Source organism: Amblyraja radiata, unplaced genomic scaffold (genome assembly GCF_010909765.2).
Source record: "Amblyraja radiata isolate CabotCenter1 unplaced genomic scaffold, sAmbRad1.1.pri S109, whole genome shotgun sequence".
NCBI classification, from domain to species: domain Eukaryota; kingdom Metazoa; phylum Chordata; class Chondrichthyes; order Rajiformes; family Rajidae; genus Amblyraja; species Amblyraja radiata.
Window position 1 is genome coordinate 4,953,553 of NW_022630099.1, and position 10,495 is coordinate 4,964,047.

A 10,495-nucleotide genomic window follows, 5' to 3' on the forward strand; every position below is an offset into this window, starting at 1 on the left:
GCTGGTGAGCTTCTACAGGTCAGTCATCGAGTCAGTTCTCACATACTGCATCACAGTATGGTACTCTGGCTGCACCGCAGAGAACAGGAAAGCTCTCCAACGCGTCATTAAGACTGCTGAGAGGATCACTGGCACCCAGCTCCCCAGACTGGAGGACATCTACCGGACCCGCTGCATCCGGAGGGTCAAGGGCATCATTAGAGACAGCACACAGCCTGGACACTGCCTCTTCACCCTCCTGCCCTCAGGAAGACGATACAGGACACTGAGCGCCCGCACGACAAGACTAAAAAACAGCTTCTACCATAGAGCTGTGAGACTACTGAACTCTATCCCCCTCCCACACTGATTCCCCCCCTCTCTCTCACACACCCGCCCATACTCCTAAATGTTTATAGTCTAATTTTTTTTTTAAATAGTTCTTTTTTAAACGTATTTTTATACTCATATTCCTGTGCAGCTGGAGGACTGCTCCATCAAAATGTCGTTGTCTTGTACAATGACAATAAAGATTATTATTATTATTATTATAATTCTGTAATAATATGCCCTAGATATTTTACCTTATTACAGACACTAAGATTGTCAGACCATTTCCAATCAGGAAATTTTAGATATTTATCCTATTTGGTTCTACAGATCATAACAGCACTCTTACTAACATTATATTTAATGTCATGTTCCACACCGTACACAGAACATATAGTAAGGAGCTGCTGGAGACCAGCGCTAGATGGACTAAAGACCACAAGATCACCTGCATACATAATATAGAAAAATAGTTGCAGGAGGAGGCCGTTCGCACCTTCGAGACAGCACCGCCATTCAATACGATCATGGCTGATCATCCAAAATCAGTACCCAGTTCCTGCCTCTGCCCCATATCCATTGATTCATATAGCCCTCAGAGCTAAATCTAACTCCCTCTTGAAAACATCCATTTAATTGGCTTCCACTGCCTTCTGTGGCAGAGAATCCCACAGATTCACAACTCTCTGGGCGAAAAGGTTTTTCCTCATCTCAGTCCTAACTGCCCTACTACCCCTTCTTCTTAAACTGTGAACCCTGGTTCTGGAGCCCCGGGAATTAAGACAAAAGTGACAGGTCTCCGAAAGGAATTTAATCCGTGGAACTCGTTGCCACAGAGGGCTGTGGAGGCCAAGTCAGTGGATATTTTTTAAGGTGGAGATAGACGAGTCCTTGATTAGAACCGGTGTCAAGGGTTATGGGGAGAAGGCAGGAACATGGGAATGGGAGGCAGAGATCAGCCATGATTGAATGGCGGAGTAGACTCGATGCGCCGAATGGCCTAATTCTACTCCAATAACTTGTGAAACTGTGAACTTGTGATGCTTGTTGTAACAACGAGCTGATCAATGGGTCGGCCCGGCTACCTCCGTAGTTCACCGTAAACCGATCGATCATCCAGCTTCAGACCCTGTTGGAAATGGACACATAGTTACATACAAATATGGAGAGGGCTAGACTATGGTGCAAGGCAAACACCTTCCACCCAATCAGCCGATACATAAAACAGATAAGCCTCCGACATTTTCGCACCCTCCAACGGGATCCCACCACTGGCCACATCTTCCCATGGATGAAGGGATTCAAAGTAACATTAGCACATTTGCAGATGACACAAAGCTGGGTGGCAGTGTGAACTGTGAGGAGGATGCTATGAGAATGCAGGGTGACTTGGACATGTTAGGGGAGTGGGCAGATGTATGGCAGCTGAAGTTTAATGCGGATAAATGTGAGGTTGTCCCCTTTGGTATAAAAACAGGAAGGCAGATTATTATCTAAATGGCGTCAAGATGGGAAAAGGGGAAGTACAACGGGATCGGGGGGTCCTTGTTCATCAGTCTATAAAATTAAGCATGCAGGCACAGCAGGCAGTGAAGAAAGCTAATGGCATGTTATTGGCCTTTATGACAAGAGGAATCGAATATAGGAGCAAAGAGGTCCTTCTGCAGTTGTACAGGGCCCTGGTGAGACCACACCTGGAGTATTGTGTGCAGTTTTGGTCCCCTAATTTGAGGAAGGACATTCTTGCTATTGATGGTGTGCAAGGTTAAATCCCGGGATGGCGGGACTGTCATATACTGAGAGAATGGAGCGGCTGGGCTTGTACACTCTGGAGTTTAGAAGGATGAGAGGGCATCTCATTGAGACTTACAAGATTATTAAGGGTTTGAACACGCGAGAGGCAGGAAACAAGTTCCCGATGTTGGGGGAGTCCAGAACCAGGGGCCACCGTTTAAGAACTAAGCCACAGTTGAACACAGGGGACTATGAAGGCATGAGAGGGGAGCTGGCCAAGGTAGACTGGAAAGGGATCCTAGCAGAAATGAAGGTGGAACAGCAATGGCAGGAATTTCTGGGCATAATCCGGAAGATGCAGGATCATTTCATTCCAAAAAGGAAGAAAATTCTAAGGGGAGTAGGAGGCAACCGTGGCAGACAAGATAAGTTAGGGATAGAATAAAACTAAAATAAAAGATGTATAACACAGCAAAGAGTAGCCGGAAGCCAGAAGATTGGGAAACTTTCATAGGACAACAGAAGGAAACAAAACGGGCAATACGGGCTGAAAAGATGAAGTATGAAGGGGAGCTGACCAGGAATATAAAGAAATGTGGGTCACTTGAAGGCAGACACGGGTGAAATTATTATGGGCAACAAGGAAATGACAGAAGAGTTGAACAAGTACTTCGGATGTGTCTTCACTAAGGAAGACACAAACAATCTCCCAGAAGTACTGGAGGACAGAGGATCTAAGGGGAACTGAAAGAAATGTTCATTCGGCGAGAAATAGTATTGGGTAGGCTAATGGGACTGAAGGATGATAAATCCCCTGGGCCTGATGGTCTGCATCGCAGGGTCCTCAGGGAGGTGGCTCTAGAAATAGTGGACGCATTGGTGATCATTTTCCAATGTTCAATAGATTCAGGATCAGTCCCTGTGGATTGGAGGATAGCTAATGTTATCCCACTTTTGAAGAAAGGAGCGAGAGAGTAAGTGGGGAATTACAAACCAGTTAGCCTGACCTCGGTGGTGGGAAAGATGCTGGAGTCAATTATTTTCAGAAAGCCTTTGATAAGGTCCCGCACGGGAGACTGGAGACTAAAATTAGAGCACATGGTACTGGGGGTATGGTGTTGATATGGATAGAAAATTGGTTGGCAGACCGGAAGCAAAGAGTAGGAGTGAACGGAATGGCAGGCAGTGGCGAGTGGAGTGCGGTAAGGCTCGGTGTTGGGACCGCAACTGTTTACCATATATATTAATGATTTGGAAGAGGGAATTAGGAGCAACATTAGCAGGTTTGCGGATGACACAAAGCTGGGTGGCAGTGTGAACTGTGAAGAGGATGTTAGGAGGTTGCAGGGTGCCCTGGACAGGTTGAGTGAGTGGGCAGATGCGTGGCAGATGCAGTATAATATAGATATATGTGAGGTTATCCACTTTGGTGGCAAAAACAAGGGGGCAGATTATTATCTCAATGGTGTTAGTTTAGATAAGGGGGGGGGGGTACAGAGAGACCTGGGCGTCCTTGTACACTGGTCACTGAAAGTTGGCGTGAAGGTACAGCAGGCAGTGAGGAAAGCTAATGGAATGTTGGCCTTCATAACAAGAGGATTTCAGTAAAGGAGTAAAGAGATTCTTCTGCAGTTGTATAGGGCTCTGGTGATGTTAGTATGGAACCCGGTTCACTGGCGCTGTGAGGCAGCAACACTACCCGCTGCGCCACCGAGCCGCCTTTGACCTGGATCAGTTACTTCAAAATAAATCAACAACAATAATGAACTTACCATATATGTGGGGTCTCCCTCTGGCGCGTGAGTGGTTCCCTGCAAGATTAAACACAATACCGTCTGAATTACATGCAGGAATGAACTGCAGATGTTAGTTCAAATCGAAGATAGACACAAAAAGCTGGACTACCACAGCCGGACAGGCAGCATCTCTGGAGAGTAGGACATGGTGACGTTTCGGATCGAGACCCTCCTTTAGACGGGGGAAGTTGTTGAGACTGGGACTATCTCTGTCCCACCCTCTCCCCAATCTGAAGAAGGGACTCAACTCGAAACGTCACCCATTCCTTCTCTCTAGAGACGCCGCATGTTCCGCAGAGTTACTCCGGCTTTTTGTATCTATCCACCATCTGAATTGTCTTTGATATTCACAGAGCCATGCTGCACGGAGACAGGCCCTTCAGCCCCACTGGTCGATGCAGGCCAAGTTTCCCCCATCGAATCCACAGAGGGTGGTGGGTGCATGGAATAAGCTGCTGGAGGAGGTAGTTGAGGCTGGGACTATCCCAACGTTTAATTGACAGTTGTACAGGTAAATGGATCGGACAGGTTTGGAGAGATATGGGACAAACGAGGGCAGGTGGGACGAGTGTAGATGGGGCATGTTGGCCGTTGTTGGTATGATGGGCCGAAGGGCCTGTTTCCACGGTAGAAACTCTCTAACTAGGGCGCTCAGTTCAGAGTAATTCCGTGCATTTCAAGAATGTTTTCATCAGTCAATAAAAGTAAGCATGCAGGTACAGCAGGCAGTGAAGAAAGCGAATGGCTTGTTGGCCTTCATAACCAGAGGAGTTGAGTATAGGAGCAAACAGATCCTACTGCAGTTGTACATGGCCCTAGCGAGTGTGTATATATAAGCACTGATCTTGTTTTCTTCTGTTATGTACTATGTTTACATATTCTGTTGTGCTGCAGCAAGCAATAATTCCATTGGCCTATCTGTCCTTCTGAGGCAATGGATTTCATAGATTCTCCACCAGTTCGTGAGAAAGTTGAAGTTGTCGCACAAAGGAATCAGACAAGGAAGACTGGTGTCCCGAGTACATTACTGTCACGCTGACAATTCCAAGCACGGTTCCTCAAGTCCACTGTCACCTTTCACAAAATAACAAAACTCATCTCATGAAAGAAAACCCGGCACCAACCTGATCTTTACCCGGGAGGTTTTCATAGGTTGCCAGTCCGTCCTCGGCATCTGTGGCCGAGGTAGCTGCAGAAATAAAACAACGCGTTCAGTCACGAAGTCAAGGGCACCAGAATCATGTGTCCGGCGCAAAGGAAGAATATTCGGCCCGTTCCCACTGTACTACCTGTCAAGTGTCTCCAATTCCCTCCCCGGCAATTGACCCATTATCCTGTGAAAACAGGACTAGCAACTGAGATCAGATGAACGTCTAAATAACGCGGACTTCAATTTTCATAAGTTGATATATCCATTCCCAGCTCACACTATCTTGAGTTGAACAGGTGAACTTGAAGTGTTCCGAGGATAGGTCCCGACCAGAAGCGCATCTCCAGAGATGCTGCGTGACCCGCTGAGTTACTCCAGCACATTGTATCTGTCTATGTTCTCCACAGAGATGCTGCCTGACCCGCTGAGTTACTACAGCACTTTGTACCTGTCCACGTTCTCCACAGAGATGCTGTCTGACCCGCTGAGTTACTCCAGCACTTTGTACCTGTCCACGTTCTCCAGAGAGATGCTGCCTGACTCGCTGAATTACTCCAGCACTTTGTACCTGTCCACGTTCTCCACAGAGATGCTGCATGCCTGACCCGCTGAGTTACTCCAGCACATCTTGCATAATTCTACACAGTTCCTTGTGTCTAAACTTCAACTAAACTTTAAGGAACAGGTCAAGTATTTGCGTTAATATCCACCGTCTTAAATGCAAATATCTACACTGGGCCCCGATGTGATCATCAAATCAAATCCAACTAACACAGGCACTTTCCCTCCACTCAGTGACAGGGCAGTTGGGAATCTAAAGCTCATAAGTTCATGAGTGATAGAAGCAGAATGAGGCCACTCTGCCCTTCAAGTCTACTCCGTCATTCAATCATGGCTGATCTATCTCTCCCTCCTAACCCCATTCTCCTGCCTTCTCCCCATAACCCCTGACACCCGCACTAATCAACAACCTATCCATCTCTGCCTTAAAAATATCCACTGACTTGTGGCCTCCACAGTCTTCTGTGGCAATGAATCCCACAGGTTCACCACCCTCTGGCTAAAGAAATTCCTCCTCATCTCCTTCCTAAAGGAACATCCTTTAATTCCTGGCCTCACTCAGAATTCACTCACTCTGTCCCCTTGGACGACTGTTCGCGTCGTATTTCGTCCCGGGTTCGGCTTTCGGCCTAGATAAATATATAGAGGAAACAACGTCAACGTATAGGTTAGTTCAGTTGAAGTGATACAGCGCGGAAACAGGCCCTTCGGCCCGCCGAGTCAGGGGACTATCTAAACAAGTCTTGGACAGATATATGCCTAGGATAGGTTTGGAGGGAACGCGAACGGGTGGGATAGTTAGATACTCTAGGGGCTAGTGGAATCAAGGGATATGGGGAGAAGGCAGGCACGGGTTATTGATTGGGGACGCTCAGTCATGATCACAATAAATGGCGGTACTGGCTCGAAGGGCCGAATCGCCTCATCCTGCACCTATTTTCGATGCTTCTACCAGTGTAGCTGGGACATTTTGGCTGGTATGGGCAAGTTGGGCCGATGGGCCTGTATCCGCGCTGTCTCACACTATGACTATAACTCTAAGTCTTGCCACCCCCCCCCCCCCCCCAGATACACACACACATCTCAGATGACCTATCCATATTCTCCAGAGATGCTGCCGGACCCGCTGAGTTACTCCAGCTTTTTGTGCCTTGTCTATTGGGAGTGTTCAGTTCAGTTTATTTTCTTGTCATGTGTTCAATAGCGCTACCAATATGCCTGAAGCGGAGTCTTGCTGGATTTTCTGCATGCACCGACTGATGAGGCAAAATGAAGGGAACGCATCAAAGAACATTCCTCCCCAGTGTAGCGAGAATGCATCTACCGCCACTGCCCCTGGGTCTGGTTCCCATGCAACATACTTTGGTAACTGGTGATTGAGCCTAGATGCAAACAAATCGATATCCGGCGTTCCATATCGAGCAGCAATGTCATTAAATACGTTATGATCCAACGTCCATTCTGTGTTGTCATTACATTTTCGTGACCTGGTGGCCGCCACCATATTAAACCTATCTGGAAAATAGGTAGCTGAAATTCAAATGCTTATTTCGATACACCAGTGCCAAATGAGGTTTTTAATGATCACAGATTCCACCCATGTGATTAATATATGCCACCGCTGTAGTGTTGTCAATCTGTAGTTGAACATGCACATAATGCATCTTCCCACAATAAGCTTTTAACCCCATAGAATGCTCCCAGCATCTCTAGGTAGTTAATACCATGTAACTGAAGAATTGATGACTCATGCACATCCCATCTGCCACCGCAACTAGAGATAATATTAGTAGCTCCCCATCCTGGAGCACTAGCATCAGTTTGTAATACAACTGAAGGTTTGATGACCAAAATGTTACTGGAGCAATGCCGAATATTGGTGGTCCACCATTGTAACTCTGATATAGCTTCAGCTGGTAACCGCATTGGTCTGTTAAAATGACCTAAATGGTATTTGAGTGCTTGCTCCTTTGCACGTTGTAAATTTTGATAATGCAAAGGCCCAAATTGTGCAGCTGGAAAAACTGCCACAAATTTGGAAACCAAAACTGCACACAATACTCCAGGTGTGGTCTAACTAGGGCCCGGAACTGCTCCGATAGTCACCTCGTCTTGTTATGAAAGCCAACATTTCATTAGCTTTCTTCACTGCCTGCTGTACCTGCATGCTTACTTTCAGTGACCGATGAACAAGGACCCCCAGATCCCGTTGTATTTCCCTTTTCCCAACTTGACATCATTCAGATAATTATTTATTCCAATGGTTTGGCCGTGATGCTTGGCAGACGGTGTCAAATGCAGGTTGAGTTTGAAGAAAGGTATTTAGTTACCTGTTCCTTTTTTTCCTCATCAAATAGGCTATTCCACCTCCGATCCCGCCTGCACCAACAACCACTACTGCAATCATAATCCCAGCGATCGCACCAGCTCCCAGAACATTGTCTAAAATAGAAGAAGGGCAGTCTATGATTCCCTGACTCGAGAAATAAGTTCAAGTACAAAGGACACACTGGTCTTCAACACAGTAGTCAAGACCGATACAGAAGACGTATACATGCATTGTACGCAATGCCATCGAGGACACCTTGATGCCCCATCTACACTAGTCCCACCCCGACCAACATGCCCCATCTACACTAGTCCCACCCCGACCAACATGCCCCATCTTCACTAGCCCCACCACGACCAACATGCCCCATCTACACTAGTCCCACCACGACCAACATGCCCCATCTACACTAGTCCCTCCCCGACCAACATGCCCCATCTACACTGGTCCCACCACGACCAACATGCCCCATCTACACTAGTCCCACCCCGACCAACATGCCCCATCTACACTAGTCCCTCCCCGACCAACATGCCCCCTCTACACTAGTCCCACCCCGGCCAACATGCCCCATCTACACTAGTCCCACCCCGACCAACATGCCCTACTACACTAGTCCCACCCCGACCAACATGCCCCATCTTCACTTTTCCCCTTCACCTTGAACCTGTGTCCTCTGGTCCTCGATTCACCTACTCTGGGCAAGAGACTCTGTGCGTCTGTCCGACCGCGATATAATCCCCTTGTGGGGGGAGCGAGGAGAGAGAGAGAGAAGAGAGAGACTAGATAGATAGATAGAGATCGAGATCTCTAGAGAGAGATAGAGAGAGAGATCGAGAGAGAGAGAGATAGATAGAGAAGCGCGAGCAGATAGAGAGCTATAGATAGAGGCTACGATAAAGCCATCGAATGTATCTCTAGCTCAGGCAGAGAGGATAGGATAGATAGAGAGAGAGAAGTTCACTCACTATTGGCCGTTGTCATTTACAGTGAGGCTGAGATTTCTGCCAGTCCTGGCTTATTGGCATGGCATGTGTAATTCCCACCGTGCTCCATGCTCACTGAGGGGATGGTGAATACTGGCACCTGTACCCAACATCTCTGCCCCATTGAACCACTCGTAGACAGGGCTGGGCATGGACTGGGCCGAACAGGTCAACGTTAGATTTTCTCCATTCGTTATTGTTACTGGACTCTGGGGGGTAATTTTCATATTGTCCGGCCCATCTGCAAACACAAATGTACAAGATTAGTTTCGTTCAGTTTAGTTTAGTTTATTGTCACGTGTACCGAGGTACAGTGAAAAGCTTTTGCTGCGCGCTAACCAGTCGGCGGAAAGACAATACATGATTGGAGAGGATGTTTCCGCCAGTGGGAGAGTCCACGACCAGAATTAAATGACGTTCCTTTAGGAAGGAGAGGTTGACTTTATTCCTTGGAGCGCGGGAGGATGTGGAAAGAGATGAGGAGGAATTTATTCAGCCAGAGGGCGGTGAATCTGTGCGATGCGTTGCCACAGACGGCGGTGGAGGCCACAAGTCAGTGGATATTTATATTTAAGGCAGAGATAGATAGATTGTTGATTAGTGCGGGTGTCAGGGGTTATGGGGAGAAGGCAGGAGAATGGGGTTAGGAGGGAGAGATAGGTCAGCCGTGATTGAATGGCGGTGCGGGCTCGATGGGCCAAATGGCCACATTTGCACCTATCACATAGCAGGAGTAGAGGCCATTCGGCCCTTCGAGCCTGCACCGCCATTCAATATGACCATGGCTGATCATCCACAATCAGTTCCCCGTTCCTGTTTTTCCCCCATATCCGTTGATTTCTCAGTGCTTAATCTAACTCTCTCTTGAAAACATCCAGGGAATTGGCCTGCACTGCCTTCTGTGGCAGAGAATTCCACAGATTCACAACTCTCTGGGTGAAAACGTGTTTCCTCATCTCAGTCCTAAATGGCCCACCCCTTATATTTAAACTGTGTGACCCCTGGTTCTGGACTTCCCCCATGCAGATCACGGGGAGAACGTGCAAACTCCGTACAGACAGCACCCGAACTCGGGTCTCTGGCGCTGCATTCGCTGTAAGGCAGCAACTCTACCGCTGCGCCACCGTGACCGCCCTATTACTGATACTAAATGAAAACTACACACTTGAAATGCCTCTGTACTTACAGTAAACCTCCAGGTAGGTCTCCGCGCTGCCGTTGTTCAGTCCATTGCTTACGATGCATGTATACATCCTTGTGTCGGCCATGTTTACTGGGGCAATGAGCAGAGTGTCTCCGGATATAGTTATCCTGTCATTCTGCTGGATGGGTTGATTGTTGAAAAACCATTCCCGCTTCACTTGAGATCCCCGGGAGCTGCAGGTCAACACGACGGAATCTCGCTGTTCCACCGGCTCAGAATTGTTGGATCGTAGATTGACATTCGCCACCGGTTCTGCGGACGGAATAAAGAGTTAAAGCATCATGTATCAAGGAACTGCAGACGCTGGTTCAAATCTAAGGTAGACACAGAGTGCCGGAGTAACTCAGCGGGACAGGCGGCATCTCTGCAGAGAAGGAATGGGTGACGTCTCGGGTCGAGACCCTTCTTCAGACTAAATATTTAAAC

The 10,495-nt window shown here is 47.7% G+C and overlaps 1 protein-coding gene across 1 annotated transcript in view; it reads right to left on the reverse strand.

Annotated features, from left to right (window-relative positions):
- Positions 1-1,367: 1,367 nt before the first annotated feature.
- LOC116969133 (carcinoembryonic antigen-related cell adhesion molecule 1-like) overlaps positions 1,368-10,495 on the reverse strand; it is a 9,253-nt gene continuing 125 nt past the window's right edge. The window contains exons 2-7 of the mRNA XM_033016071.1: positions 10,059-10,321; positions 7,881-8,023; positions 6,124-6,179; positions 4,964-5,028; positions 3,816-3,854; positions 1,368-1,438 (exon numbers count right to left, since the gene is read on the reverse strand). Of these exons, the coding sequence (XP_032871962.1) occupies positions 1,391-1,438; positions 3,816-3,854; positions 4,964-5,028; positions 6,124-6,179; positions 7,881-8,023; positions 10,059-10,321 (614 nt within the window). The 3' untranslated portion in view covers positions 1,368-1,390. The remainder of the gene's footprint in view (positions 1,439-3,815; positions 3,855-4,963; positions 5,029-6,123; positions 6,180-7,880; positions 8,024-10,058; positions 10,322-10,495) is intronic.